General features: G+C 44.5%; 1 protein-coding gene across 1 annotated transcript in view; it reads left to right on the top strand.

The window, feature by feature from the left end:
* ABAT (4-aminobutyrate aminotransferase) overlaps positions 1 to 16,143 on the top strand; it is a 109,826-nt gene that overhangs the window by 62,008 nt on the left and 31,675 nt on the right. Inside the window, exons 2-4 of the mRNA XM_031934487.1 lie at positions 1,980 to 2,090; positions 13,279 to 13,376; positions 15,578 to 15,607. Of these exons, the coding sequence (XP_031790347.1) occupies positions 2,021 to 2,090; positions 13,279 to 13,376; positions 15,578 to 15,607 (198 nt within the window). The 5' untranslated portion in view covers positions 1,980 to 2,020. The remainder of the gene's footprint in view (positions 1 to 1,979; positions 2,091 to 13,278; positions 13,377 to 15,577; positions 15,608 to 16,143) is intronic.

Here is a 16,143-nt window from a genome sequence, read left to right on the forward strand (position 1 = left end):
TGTCCTGCCTCAGCCTCCCGAGTAGCTGGGACTACAGGCGCCCGCCATCTCGCCCGGCTAGTTTTTTGTATTTTTAGTAGAGATGAGGTTTCACCATGTTAGCCAGGGTGGTCTCGATCTCCTACCTTGTGATCTGCCCACCTTCTGTTTCTAGGAGGTTGACTACTTTAGATGTTTCACATGAGGGGAATCATGCAGTATCTGATCTTTTGCAACTGGCTTATTTCACTTAGCATAGTATCTTCCAGGCTCATCCATATTGCAGCATGTGACAGGATTTCCTCCTTTTTTAAGGCTGCATAATATTCCCCTGTGTGGATATGGCATATTTTTTCCCATTCATCTGTCAATGGACATCTAGGTTGCTTCCATCTCTTGGCTATTGTGAATAATGCTACAGTGAACATGGGTTAAAATACATCACTTCTGGAGCCTCAGTTTCCTCATCTGTAAAATGGGGATAATCATGCCTGCCCCATTGTTGCTGGCACATGAAGGAAGCCTGATAAATCATGCTCCTAGCCCCTTTCACTTTTCCTTCAAGATGCTTCTCCCCACCATAATGATGCCTTTTTAATGTTATGATTCATTTCACTCTCTTTGTTCCTCATGAGGATGTAAGCTCCAGGCCTGCCTCATTCATCCCTGTATGTCCAGCCTGAGAAACAGTACTTGGTACAAAGTTAGCACTCAATGGAGTACTTGTTGCAAAATAAGTAGAGGGATTTTGATGGAGTGTTTGGGCTAAGTGTTGCGTAACCGTGAGGTTTGCTGACTCTGGGGTTACACACAACTGAGTTCTGCTTTCAGATCCACCACTTAACCTCTCTGTGCCTCAATTCCCTCCTCTGTAAAAAGACCATGGAGCATAGTTGTGCATGTTAATAATAGTAATAAATATTAATCATACTGTATATAAAGCATTTTGTGCTGCATGCATCACACAGAAAGGACTCGGGAAACAGGGTCCATGAAGAGGAATGACACGTGAATGGTGCTGTCGCTGTTCTGAGATACAAATTTTGTTCTGAGATTCAATACCGTTTATGTAAAAAATACACATGCCAATAAACAAAACAGGTTTTTAGCAGAAAGATCTACAAACAGAAGGATGCACAGAAAACACATTTAAATTATGTTCTGGAGAGAGGGAACAGGGAGCAAGGAGAGACGATAAAAGGAAACAAACTAGGGGATAGGGGGTGCTCCAGGTTCCCAAGAATGGCAATCAGGGCTGGACACGGTGGTTCATACCTATAATCCCAGCACTTTGGGAGGCCGAGGCAGGCAGATTACTTGAGGTCAGAAGTTCGAGACCAACCTAGCCAACATAGTGAAACCCAGTCTCTATTGAAGAAAAAAAAAGCAAAGCTGGGCATGGTGGCGTGCTCCTGTAGTCCCAGTTACTCAGGAGGCTGAGGTTGCAGTGAACCGAGATCGAGCCACTGCACTCCAGCCTGGGCGATAGAATGAGACTCCATCTCAAAAAAAAAAAAAAAAAAAAGTGAATTAAAGTATGTATTCAGTGTAATATAGTTTTGGGTTCTTTTTGAAACAGGGTCTCACTTTGTCACCCAGGCCGGAGAGCGGTGGCACAATTATGGCTCACTGCAGCCTCAAATTCCTGGGCTTAGGCAATCCTCCCACCTCAGCCTCCTGAGCAGCTGGGACTATAGGCATGCACCACCACACCCAGCTAATTTTTAAAGTTTTTGAGAAGATGGGATCTTGCTATGCTGCCCAGACTGGTCTGGAACTCCTGGACTCAAGAAATCCTTGGTCTCCCAATGTGCTGAGATGACAGGTGTGAGCCACCGTGCCTGGCCTAATATATAAAGTGCATATTCAGTATGAAACCCAAGTATTTGACAATGTCAGAAGAACCTTCTCCACTAGGTGGGAAGTGGTGGGTATGAGATCTTTGACTGAGAGGGGAGTGGTCTTCATGGGACTAAGTCTGCATTTCTGGTTTCTTTCAGGGTGGCAGCACGCAGAGGGCATCCCTGTCCCTCAAGGGGTCATGGCCTCCATGTTGCTTGCCCGGCACCTGGCCTGCAGCTTCCAGCACAGCTACCGCCTGCTGGTACCCGGTAAGCCCCAGGGGTCTTGAGAAGAACTAGTCCTAATGGAAGACACCATCCAGACTAGGGATTTCTGGGCTGGAAGAGCCCTTGGGGATAAAGGGACCAGCCAGTGAGTGTTTCTGGGACTGTCCCACTGTATTAGTCTGTTCTCATGCTGCCAATAAAGACATACCTGAGACTGCGTATTTTATAAAGAAAAAGAGGTTTAATGGTCTCACAGTTTCACATGGCTGGGGAGGCCTCATAATCATGATGGAAGGTGAAGGAGGAATAAAGGCACGTCTTACATGGAGACAGGCAAGAGAGTGTGTGCCGGGGAACTGCCCTTTATAAAACCGTCAGATCGTGTGAGACTTACTCAATTGACTCTCATGAGAACAGCATGGGAAAGACCCAATCCCATGATTCAATTACCTCCCACCGGGTCCCTCCCACAACACGTGGGAATTATGGGAGCTACAATTCAAGATAAGATTTGAACGAGGACACAGCCAAACCATATCACCCACTATCCCTAAAACTATCACCATCACCACCTCCTTTCCCTGTCCCATCTCTGTCATATGATTGTCCCACATGCCTCAGTGGGAGGGGATTGGATCCACCCTGGAGCCACTCTGCCTGCAGGTAGGCGACGGCCTCCACAGCCAGATGGTCCCAGGCCATCTCTGCAGGGACCGCTGGGGAAATCACACATCTGGGGTTGCTGCTAAGGAACAAAGAAAGCCCTAAACAACTCCGAAATCGACCTAAAGGCCAACTGTGTTTCAAAGTCACTGGATCACTGGACGGGAGGCACCATCTTAGGAATGTCTCACCCCTACTCCACCCCACACCCATGGCCACCTGCACAGGCTCCTTCTTCCTTCTGCTTGACCTCTTCGAGACCTCCCTCCCAATAGTCCCACAAGGCAGACCCGAGTGAATCCCATTGTATAGGTAAGAGAACTGAGGGTCAGAGAAGCAAAGCCAGTTGCCCAAGGTCACACAGCCACTTGCATGCAACTCTGTCCATCTCCAATGCTAAGTACTCCTCCATGTGTCTCCGTGTGGCTCTGGAGACAGAGCCGCCAGCAGGAACCTCCCTTCGGATGCCCCGAGATTGGCCTCCTGCAGAGATATAAACTGCCTGGCCCAGGCCTGGCCATGACATAGGTTCAGAAAGACCAGTGAGCCTCCAGTCTGTCCCCAGCTCTCTCAGAGCCCCTGTGCTTCTCATCACAGTGTCCCTTGTTGTCAGGCCTTACTGCCTTCTGAAGACAAATTGCTAGCCATGTCCTTGGTCTGCATGTTGAATGCTGGTATGTCTGTCTTGGGTGGGATAAACAGTAGGAGTGTTCACCCCTCTCCAGGGAGTATTAGCAGGCTTTATTTTAAAATAAACATCTTGGCCGGGCACAGTGGCTCCCAGTACTTTGGGAAGTGAGGTGGGCAGATCACCTGAGGTCAGGAGTTCGAGACCAGCCTGGCCAACATGATGAAACCCCGTCTCTACCAAAAATACAAAAATTAGCCAGGCGTGGTGGTGGACACCTGTAATCCCAACTACTTGAGAGGCTGAGGCAGGGGAATCGCTTGAATCTAGGAGGTGGAGATGGCAGTGAGCTGGATCATGCCACTGTACTCCAGCCTGGGCAACATCGAGGCTCTGTCTCAAAAAAATAATAAATAACTAACTAAATAAATAAACATCTTAATTTTTAATAATTTTAGATTTACAGAGAAGTTACAAAGATATCACAGGGAGACCCCATATGGCCCTCACCAGTTTCTTCCCTTGTTAACATTTTATATCACCAAGATGCAGTTGTCAACACTAAGAAACTAGCTGGCCAAGCGCAGTGTTTCATGCCTGTAATCCCAGCACTTTGGGAGGCTGAGGCAGGAGGATCACCTGAGGTCAGGAGTTCGAGACCAGCCTGGCCAACATGGTGAAACCTCGTCTCTACTAAAAATACAAAAACAAATTAGCTGGGTGTGGTGGTGGGTGCCTGTAATCCCAGCTACTTGGGAGGCTAAGGCAGAAGAAGAAGCACTTGAACCCAGAAGGCGGAGGTTGCAGTAAGCTGAGATTGAGCCACTGTACTTCAGCCTGGGTGACAGAGCAAAAAAACAAAGAGAGAGAGAGAGAGAAAGATAAGGAGGGAAGGAGAATAGGAGGGGAGGAGGGGAGGAAGGGAGGGAAAGAAGGAAACTAGCTGACTAGCTGGGCACAGTGGCTCACACCTATAACCCCAGTACTTTGGGAGACTGAGGCAGGAAGATCGCTTGAGCCCAGGGGTTTGAGACCAGCCTGGGCAACATAGGGAGACCCTGTCTCTATGAAAAATACAAAACTTAGCTGGACATGGTGACATGTGCCTGTAGTCTCAGCTACTGGGGAGGTTGAAGCAGGAGGATTGCTTGAACCTGGGAGATTGAGGCTGCAGTGGGCCATGATCATGCCACAGCACTCCAGCCTGGGTGGCCTTGTCTTAAAATAATAATAATAGATAAATAAATTTTTAAGGACACTAACAAACTGACCTTGGTATGTTACCATTAACCAAACTCCAGACTTATTTGGCTTTCACTCATTTTTCCTTTAAGGTCTTTTTTTGCTCCAGGATCCAATCCAGGTACACATATTGCATTGATTTGTCTCATCTTCCGTGGCCTCCTCTGGTCTGTGACGGTTTCTCAGTCTTTTCCTTATTCTTTTTGACCTTGATAGTTTCGAGAAGTTATCAATGGCTTTTGAAATTTTGCTTTTCCGTTTTCCTTTTCTTTTCTTCTTTTTTTTTTCGTGTGTGTGTGTGTGTGTGTGTGTGTGTGTGTGTGTGTGTGTGATTTTGAAACGGAGTCTCGCTCTGTCACCCAGGCTGGAGTGGTGCCGTGGTGCAGTCTCGACTCACTGCAACCTCCACCTCCCAGATTCAAGTGATTCTCCTGCTTCAGCTTCCCAAGTAACTGGGATTACAGGCACCTGCCACTGCTCCCAGCTAGTTTTTATATTTTTTGTAGAGATGAGGTTTCACCATGTTGGCCAGGCTGGTCTCCAACTCCTGACCTCAAGTGATCCACCCATCTTGGCCCCCCAAAGTCTTGGGATTACAGGCGTGAGCCACTGCACCCGTGAGGTTTTGCTTTATTTATTTGTTATTTATAAGATAAGCATATTAATGTTTACCCATAATTATGCTACAATAAATCAGAAAGATGTAGTTATGGAGGGCTCCAAGTCAGAAAGAGAGTCTGGCACAGATGATCCATTCTTTCCATAACTAAGGCTGTTGAGCACCTACTGCATGCCAAGTGCTGTCCTGGGTACTGAGGATGTGGCAGTGAAGAAAGAGATGTGGCTCTTTGGAGCTCTAGCCTGGTGGCACATGTGGCACCATCTTTAAAGGTCATTCTCAAGGACATCTGAGCCTTCCTAAGGAGACACCATGGGAAGAGTACTAGATCAAGATTCATATGATTGAGTTACTGGCTTCACCACACATTAACCAAGTGAGCCTAACCAATAGACCTTATCCAAGACTCGGTTTACTCATCAGGAAAATGGGTCTAATAATCGTATCCTTTTTTTTCACAAATTTCTTGCATTAGAAGAAATGGTTCACATGAGCCAGGCACAGTGGCTCATGCCTATAATACCAACACAAGGCCGAGGCAGGTGGATCACCTGAACTCAGGAGGTCAGGACCAGCATGATGAAACCCCGCCTCTACTAAAAATACAAAAATTAGCTGGGCATAGTGGTGCACACCTGCAATCCCAGCTACTTGGGAGGCTGAGGCAGGAGAATTGCTTAGAACCCAGGAGGCGGAGGTTGTAGTGAGCCCAGATTATACCACTGTACTCCAGCCTGGGCGACAGAGCAAGACTCCATCTCAAAAAAAAAGAAATGGTTCATGTGAAAGCACTTTATTTGTATTTACAGTAAGGTGGGAAGTGTCCTAACTCCCATTTTACAAGCATGGAAATACAGGCACAATGCCAAAAACAAAAAATAGAAATGGCTAAATCACAGAGTTCCTTACCTTTACCTGTTCTGCATTTAGTTGGCTGGAGCTGAATCCTTTTTGGCACATTTATGATTTAGAAAACCATATGGTGAGATTTTGTCTTTTCTTTTGACTTATTGATTTGGGATATCTAGCCAGAATATGGTTTTTTAAGAATTCTAAAACACAGTGTTGGCAAAGATACAGGAACGCGTGCACTCTCCTACACTGCTATTTGGCAAGTAGCAACCAGGGGAAGGGTTAAAAAATGATAGGAATTACAGCTTACTTTGAATCCATGTAGCCTTCACCACCACTCCTTAAGGTAAAGGAAACTGCAAGTCAGGGAAATTAAGTTGCCAGAGTCACAGAGCTGATTAGCAGCTGAGCCAGGCTTCTGAGCTAAGTCCAGTTGGCTCCAGGACCCAAGCCACTGTATTAGTTGTCTGCTGCCACATAACACATACCCCCAAATTTAGCAGCTTGGGATCCTATGTTTATTATCTCACAATTTCTGTGGTTTGGGAATCCAGGGGTGACTTAGCCAGATCCTCTGGCTCAAGGTCTGTGATGAGGGTGTAGTGAAGCTGTCAGCGGGGCTGTGGTCTCATCTGATGGCTCAACGTGGCGGTTGGAGGATCCACTGGTAGTCCCACTTACAGGGTTGTGGCTGGATTCAATTCCTTGGAGGCTGTCAGCCAGAAGCCACTCTCTCAGTTCCTTGATATGTGGACCTCTTCACAGAGCTGCTTACAATGCAGCAGTTGCTCCCTCAAAGCAAGAGAGGGTGCCAAAAATGGAAGGCTCAGCCTGCAACCATACCCACAGTGTTTTCCTGCTTCTCCATGGTATCTCCACCCATCAGGTCACTGTGAGGCCGTTAAACATGACAATAGTTAACAATCTGAGATGGTGTTCCCAATGGCCACCATTTTATGCCTCCTCAAAACAAATAATCTTTTTTTTTTTTTTTTTTTTTTTTGAGGCGGAGTCTCACTCTGTCGCCCAGGCTGGAGTGCAGTGGCACGATCTCGGCTCACTGCAGGCTCTGCCTCCTGGGTTCAAGCGATTCTCCTGCCTCAGCCTCCCGAGTAGCTAGGACTACGGGCGCCCGCCACCATGCCCAGCTAATTTTTTTGTATTTTTAGTAGAGACGGGGTTTCACTGTGTTAGCCAGGATGGTTCTTGATCTCCTGACCTCGTGATCTGCCCACCTCAGCCTCCCAAAGTGCTGGGATTACAGGCATGAGCCACCGCGCCCAGCCAAAACTAATAATCTTATGTTGGTAAATAGGACACAGAGAGTGGGAGACCACATCAAAATTGTTATTGCTGGGTAGAAAATTAAATGTGTTTTCTTTTTTCCATGTTGCTTCTTGGTATCTTCCTCAATAAGCATTTTATCATAAAATAAGTTGGGTGGATAGTTGCAGGAGCAGATAAAAATTTTTTTAACAGAAAAGCAGAGCAAATAACTCCAGTAGGACTTGACCTTCATTCTGGCCAGGCTCACGTACAGAACTTTGGCCATTTGGGAACATGACATTCGTTTATCACTCTCCGTCTAAAGATCAAGAGAACATTAGAAATGTTTGCTGCCTGCTTTATAGTTTGGAGCTAAAAATGGACTCTGGCTTGGCATGGCCATTGAGGGCTGTGAGTCCCAGAGGGCCGGGCTGGATGGATCGTTCACCCACTGTGTCTAGTCATGTGTGTCAATAACACACTCTTGCCTTCTGGATGTATTATTTTATTGATGAATGAAAATGTTTGATCATTCAGTATTAATTCAAACTGGTTTTTTGCATCTTTGTGGTCATGATCAAAATTTGCCTTTGGGAGAAGTGTGTTGTTTTGCTGTAAATGTTTCATTCAAAGGCTAGCACTAGATGAAATCAAAGATAGCCTCAGTTCTATTCATAGCGTCTAGGAAAGAGGTCAGATGGGCAAATTTCCTGCTAACCACTTGCTAGCTGTGTGATCTTGGGCAAATTAATTAACCTCTCTGAGCCTCAGTGTCTTCTTCTGTAATGTAAGAATAATAACACAAACTCCTCATGGGAGTTTGTGATAATTAAATGAGATAAGCCATGTCAATTGCTCCGGATGATTCCTGGTTTGTTCACCCTAAGTGCTCAATACATACTTGAATCTGCTTTTGTGTCTTCATAGATGAGATCCAAGAAAAGGTTTACTTGTCCCTTCAATTTTTGTTCTGTTCTCTTGTGGTGTGTGGTGTTATATGTCATCATTAAGAGAATATTCAATGTAGTAGTATTTTGTTGTTTTCCTCTTTTAAAAATGCCAGCATTGAGATATAGAAGGAAACGCAGAAGTATTGGGATTGCAAGAACCTGAGTTCCAATACTGACTCTGCAACTCACTAGCTGTGTGACATCAGGAAAGTCACTTAACATCTCTGATCCTCATCTGTAAACTGTGAACAACAATACCCATCTATATTGTTGTATTTACTTGTGGATTACTTAAAACAGACGGGAGTTTGCCTAAATAGGGCCAGCCTAGCATTTTAGTAAAGACTGAATATGTGTTAATTTCCCCCATTCCCCCCCTTTCTGATAGCACAGTTGCAAACAAACTTATGGAAAACATGATAGGAACTGATACAGTTCTTGGAACAGACCCATCTGCCTTGCACCTGTCCTCAGCATTCCTGGCTTGTGCCCCATAGCTCCCAGTTGGCCATTTCTCACCCTTTCTTCACCACCTCTCCCAACTCCTGTTTCCCCATGGCTTTGACATCCTCATTATTGCAGCTCCATTTGACCCCACACTCTCCAGTCATTTCTCTCTGGATCCATTCAGCTGCGGCTCCCCCTGTGAACTGCTCCCATTCCCAGTGTTTCCACACTCCGGTTCCCAAGAAATCTGATTGCTACAATGCAATGTCAAGCACTTTCTGGAGAAAAGAAAGGAGGACGTGTGTGTCCTCATTTAAGAACAGCTTGCTAATTTCTAATTTTTCATTTTCCTCCTTTGCTGGAAACAAAGCAAGATCTGCACCGGTGAAGAGCTATTTTTATCAAAATATGCATCCCTGAAGATCTAGTTGGAATCAATCCTGTCCTGTAATCCTGAGTTCTGGCCAAGGAAAAGATAAATAGTGTAAAAATTAGGACTGGGCACGGTGGCTCACACCTGTAATCCCAGCACTTTGAGGGGCCGAGGCGGGTGGATCGCCTGAGCTCAGGAGTTCGAGACCAGTCTGGGAAACACGGCAAAACCCCTTCTCTGCCAAAAATGCAAAAATTAGCCAGGAATGATGTCGCATGCCTGTGATCCCAGCTACTCGGGGGTCTAAGGTGAGAGGATTGCTTGAAACCAGGATGCAGAGGTTGCAGTGAACCAAGATTGTACCACTGCATTCCAGCCTGGGCGACAGAGTGAAACCCTGTCTCAAAAAAAAAAAGTAGCCAGGCACAGTATTGTGTGCCTGTAGTCCTAGCTACGTAGGAGGCTCAGGCAGGAGGATTGCTTGAGCCCAGGAGTTCAAAGCCAGGCTGGGCAACATAGCGCGACCTCATTTCTTAAAAAAAAAAAAGGAGGGGGGGCCGGGCGCGGTGGCTCAAGCCTGTGATCCCAGCACTTTGGGAGGCCGAGACGGGCGGATCACGAGGTCAGGAGATCGACACCATCCTGGCTAACATGGTGAAACCCCGTCTCTACTAAAAAATACAAAAAACTAGCCGGACAAGGTGGCGGGCACCTGTAGTCCCAGCTACTCAGGAGGCTGAGGCAGGAGAATGGCGTGAACCTGGGAGGCGGAGCTTGCAGTGAGCTGAGATCCGGTCACTGCACTCCAGCCTGGACAACAGAGCGAGGACCTTTAACTCTCTTCTATTGGAATACTCTTTAGGAATTCCCTTTTTCAGATCAAAGAGAAGAAAATAAAAGCTGGTTTTTTTCATCCTTATATAAGTGTACTGCTGTATTTTAACTGTGCTTTTTGTTCAAAAGACAGCATGATGTTACATAATTAATTCAGAAACCTTTGATAACCAAAGCAATTATGGAAAATTAAGAGTGAATTTAAATATATTTCTAAATCTCATGGCTTTGTATAGTTCAACAAGCTATCTGCGTGTGTGTCTGTGTGTGTGTGTGTGTGTCACGGGAGATCTTGGCACATTTCTTAACTTCTCTGAGCTTTAGAGTCCTCTCTTGTGTAATGGAAACAGTTTTATAGTATATTTTTTATAATATATATATTTTTAGTTATATTATATATTTTAGTTATAATGTATTATACAATACATATTTTTGTTATAATATATATATTTGTTATAATATATATGTTGTTATATAATATATATTTTAGTTATAATATATATTTTAGTTAATATATTTTTGTTATATTATATACTATATATATTTGTTTATTATATATATGAAGATGAAATTCGATTATTTATGTAATTTATATAAAGTGTCCACTGATTCCCTAGTTTGGTACAATTATGGCAACCCCAGTAAGAGGAACTAACATTTCCCAACCATCAGATGGTACTGGAAAGGTGAAAGATCAACAGTAACATTAAAGAGATTTCTAGGGGTTCCTGACGGTAAACCCTCACACATTTGTCTTGGATTCACTGCACCTGTCTTTCACTCAGGGCTCAGCAAGGCTTGGTGAGCTACCCTTTGTGTTTCAGCAACATACGGAGCTAAAAAGATTTGTGGGATTAACCTGGGACATCAAACATCCTCTGTAAATTCATTATACATTATGTGGAAAATGTGAAATGCGTTTCAAACAAATGATGCACGACCATGTATTAGTCTGTTCTCACAATGCTACAGAAAAATACCTGGGATTGGGTAATTTTTAAAGAAAAGAGGTTTAATTGGCTCATGGTTCTGCAGGCTGTACAGGAAGTATGATGCTGGCATCTACTCAGCTTCTGGGGAGGCCTCAGGAAACTTCCAATCATGGTGGAAGGAAAAGGGGGAGCAAGGTGTCTCACATGGTAGGAATAGGAGCAAGAAAGCAAGCAGGGAGGAGCCACACTTTTTTTTTTTTTTTGAGAGGGAGTCTCCCTTTGTCACCCAATCTAAAGTGTAGTGGCACGATCTCGGCTCACTGCAGCCTCTGCCTCCCAGGTTCAAGCAATTCTTATGCCTCAGCCTCCCTAATAGCTGGTATTACAGGTGCCTGCCACCACACCCGGCTAATTTTTATATTTTTGGTAGAGACGGGATTTCGCCATGTTGGCCAGGCTGGTCTTGAACTCCTGACTTGAGGTGATCCACCCGCCTCAACCTCCCAAAGTGCTGGGATTACAGGGATGAGCCAGTGTGCCCGGCCAGCCACACACTTTTAAACAACCAGATCTCAACCGGCCTAAAAATACACAAATTAGCCAGGCGTGGTGGCGGACACCTGTAATCTCAGCTACTTGGGAGGCCGAGGCAGGAGAATCACTTGAACCTGGGAGGCAGAGGTTGCAGTGAGCCAAGATTGTGTCTCTGCACTCCAGCCTGGGCAACCGAGTGACACTCTGTCTCAAAAAATAAAAATAAGTAATAAATAAACAACCAGATCTCATGAGAACTCACTTTCTCCATGACAGCACAAAGCAGGATGGTGTTACACCACAAGAAACTGTCCCCATAATCCAATCACCTCCCACAAGACCCCACCTCCAGCATTAGGGGTTACATTTCAACATGAGATGTAGGCGGCAACATAGATCCCAACCATGTCAGACCCAAAGCTTGATTTTTAAAACAAACCATTTATTAAATGGGACCATCTGAATTTAGAAATGTGATGAATGCTTCCTAGGTAATTTTGATAGGCACAACTGGGGGTGGGTGCTCCTGGCTTGTGGTGGGTAGAAGCCAGGGATGCTGCAAAGCATTCCATAATACACAGGACAGCCCCCCACAACAGAGGATTATCCAACCCCAAAATGTTAATATTGTCAAGGTTGAGAAACTTTGGTCTATATACATTTGGATGTAGATTACATTTTTACAAAATGTGGATACTTTTTGGAATCTGACCTTTCACATGCTAATGCCACGGGCATCTTTCCATGTACATGAATATTCCAAATGTCAACCTCAAAACAATTAATGGGTACATAATATTCCATGAAATGGTAGACTATGCCACATTCTACTTAGCTGACTTCCGGTGCTGGACATTTAGGTTGTTTTCTCTTTGTGTTTTGTTCGTTTGTTGGGACGGCGTCTCATTCTATTGCCCAGGCTGAAGTGCTGCAGTCATGAATCACGGCAGCCTCAACCTCCCAGGCTAAAGCAATCCTCCCAACTCAACCTCCCAAGTAGCTGGAACTAAAGGCATTCACCACCATGCCTGGCTAATTTTTGTTTCCTGGGTTGTTTTGGTAGAGTTGGAGTTTCACCATGTTGAAGCTGGTCGTGAACTTCTGAGCTCAAGGAATCCACCCACCTTGGACCCCCAGAGTGCTGGGATTACTGGCATGAGCTACCACATCTGGCCCTCTTTGCTGTTCTTATAGACAATATATGATGAATATTGTTTACCTCCATCTTTGTGTACTGGTCCCATTATTTTCTTAGGATGAATCATCAAAAATGAGATTGCTCGGTTGAAAGCAATAGAAAGCTGGCATCAGATCAGGCATGGTGGCTCACACCTATAATCCCAGCACTTTGGGAGGTCAAAGCAGGTGCATTGCTTGAGTCCAGGAGTTTGAGGCCAGCCTGGGCAACATGGCGAAACCCCATCTCTACTAAAAATACCAGAATTAGCCGGGCATGGTAGTGCGTGCCTGTAATCCCAGATACTCAGGGGGCTGAGGTAGAAGGATCACCTGAGCCTTGGGAGGTCAGGGCTGCAGTGAGCCATGTTGGTGTCAATGCGCTCCAGCCTGGGCAATAGAGCAAGACCTGGTCTCAAATAAATAAATAAATAAATAGAAAGCTGGCACCAGCTTGTACTCATGCCAGTAAAACAGGATCATGCCTACTTGCCTACAACTTTGCTGACACTGGGTTTTCCCGTTTTTAAAATCTACAGTGTCCTCGTGGTGCCCCAGCTGGTCTGTCCAGACACAGTGTTCCACGGTGGTCTGGCTGGGATAGGGCTAAGGTCCTGGCACTACCTCTGTTAGGGACATTGGGCATCAGTCAGGGCAGAATCCTCATGATCTCAGCTGTCACCAGGGATTTCTCATTGTCTTTGTTTACTGCAGGATCCAGACACATTAGTCAACCCGCAGCCAAAGTCGACGTTGAATTTGATTATGATGGGCCTCTGATGAAGACGGAAGTCCCAGGGCCTAGATCTCGGGTGAGTCGAGCACACCTGAGTAGGGTATTTTGGAAAAGGGAGAAAGGGGCGTAAGAAGCAAAAGCACAGCCAAGCTTAGGGACCTGTATTGATTGTCAGCTGCTTTCAGAGAGTTCATCACCAGAGATCCAAGATACTCAATTAGGCAATTTTGCCATAAGACGCCAAAGAAGGGCTGGGAGCCGTGGCTCACGCCTGTAATCCCAGCACTTTGGGAGGTCGAGGCGGGAGGATCACTTGAGGTCAGGAGTTCAAGACCAGCCTGGCCAACATAGTGAAACCCTGTCTCTACTCAAAATACAAAAATTGGCCAGGAGCGGTGGTGTGCGCCTGTAGTCCCAGCTACTCGGGAGGCTGAGGCAAGGCAATCACTTGAATCCGGGAGGCAGAGTTTGCAGTGAGCCAAGATGGTGCCTCTGCACTCCAACCTGGGCAACAGAGCAAGACTCCATCTCAAAAAAAAAAAAAAAAAAAGAAGCCAACGAAGGCATAACAGAGGAGATGTATCAGTTTTCTGTTACCACAGTAATGCTTCATAACAAACAGCCACAAAAGTCCCACTAGCATAGAGCAAGCCAACTGCTCATGCACTTAAGGTTCGTTGGGAGTTGGGTAGGCAAATCTCTTGGGCTCACCTGTATGCCTGGGGAATGGCTGGCTGTTGGTTGATCTAGGTTAGGCATGGCTTGAATCACTGCAGTGATTTGGTTCTCTTCCATGTGTCTGCCATGCTCCAGAAGGCTAGATGGGGCTTGTCCTCATGGCAATGACAAAGGTGTACAAAAGCAACAGGAGAACATGCTACAGTTCTACTGAGGCCTGGGTGCTGTATGAGTCCGCCATCACTGCTGCCTCCTTTTGCTGGCCAAAGCAAGTCATAGCTTGCCTTAAGTCCACAGTCAAGGGCTGGGGTACAACATTCCAACCAACAGTGGAAGAACATGGCAATGTTACATGGCACAGGGCTCAGAGATCAAATGCCCTTGAACTTGGTCTTGAAAACTTTCTAATACAGATTTATTTTTTCTTTGCATATTTTGCATATTTCATCTGTAATGTCTTTTTGTTTACTGTCAAAACATACTTCTTTTTTTTAATTTTTTAATTTTTTAATTTATATATATATATATATATTTTTTTTTTTTTTTTTTTTTGTTAAATTTGAGATGGAGTCTCGCTCTGTCGCCCAGGCTGGAGTGCAGTGGCCGGATCTCAGCTCACTGCAAGCTCCGCCTCCCGGGTTTACGCCATTCTCCTGCCTCAGCCTCCCGAGTAGCTGGGGCTACAGGCGCCCGCCACCTTGCCCAGCTAGTTTTTTGTATTTTTTTTTAGTAGAGACGGGGTTTCACCGTGTTAGCCAGGATGGTGTCGATCTCCTGACCTCGTGATCTGCCCGTCTCGGCCTCCCAAAGTGCTGGGATTACAGGCTTGAGCCACCACGCCCAGCAAAAGCATACTTCTTTTGTCATTGCAACTATTTTATAAATCCAGAAATCTTTGTACTAATATAATTAATTGTAGTTATTTTGGATAGTGTTTTGCTAACAAATGGGAGAGATTTTAATGCATGTTTCTATTGGGGAGATAGAGTTTAATCTAGTAGTAGTAAAATTCTTGGAATACCTTCCTGTGTTTTTATGTGGAAATATATAATTTTATGACACTAACTGGTAACATCTATTTTATGTTGAATTACTTTTGGAGTTGAAATCTTTGTAATATCAAAGCAGCTAGTTTCTAATTCCCTGTTTCTGTATAGAATAAAGTACAAGTGGTTTATGGAGTGTTTGGATTATAATTATAAATGGTTCTTTGATATGCAAGTTAATATTTTCAGTTATTTATATTCTTAATGAGGTGTTAACACCATTTTTTCCCCAAATAACAGAGAATCTGTGTTTTTATGGACACTAGATAAACACCTTCAGCTTAAGATTTTCTTGCTAAATATTTTAGTTTATTTTATCTTTCAGGCGTCTGAATTTCAGCCTGTCTATTGTACTAGTAATTTAAGTGTGTAATGGAATAGTTTCCTGTCAACTATTTATATCAAGTAATTTTTAAAGTAATATTGTTGACTAACTAATAAAATATTAAGTTATAGAAAATGTCAAGACTTGGGAAAACATGAAAGACTTTAAGCTATTTTGGCAAAAAAGAGTGTGGACTTGGTATAATGCTTTTTTTCTTCTTGCCCGCAGGCATTAATGAAACAGCTGAATATAATTCAGGTAAGTGAGGATGAGGTAACGTTCCTTCTGTTACTTCTTTACCACAACTGAGCTAAAAGACAGATGCTTAATCTGTTCTGGCTCTTGTTTTAAAATAATGTAGTTGGCTTTTGTTCTAAATGTTTTTTCTCATTTCCTTTGTGATTTCTTCTTTGATCCATTGGTTATTTACCTGATGTTTAATTTCTATGCTTTGGTAAATTTCCCAAATGTCTTTCTGTTATTGATTTCTAGTTTCATTCCTTTATGGTTGCAAAGCACATTTTTGTGATTTCAATCCTGTTAAAGTTATTGAGCCTTTTTTTATGGTCTAGCATATGCTCTATCCTGGAGAATACTCCCTCTGTACTTGAGAAGAATCTGTATCCCTCTGTTGTTGGGCAGAGTGTTCTATAGATGTTTGTTAGGTCGGTTGCTTTTAGAATATTGTTCAAGGCCGGGCGCGGTGGTTCAAGCCTGTAATCCCAGCACTTTGGGAGGCCGAGACAGGCGGATCACGAGGTCAGGAGATCGAGACCATCCTGGCTAACACGGGG

Source organism: Piliocolobus tephrosceles, chromosome 17 (genome assembly GCF_002776525.5).
Source record: "Piliocolobus tephrosceles isolate RC106 chromosome 17, ASM277652v3, whole genome shotgun sequence".
NCBI lineage: Eukaryota > Metazoa > Chordata > Mammalia > Primates > Cercopithecidae > Piliocolobus > Piliocolobus tephrosceles.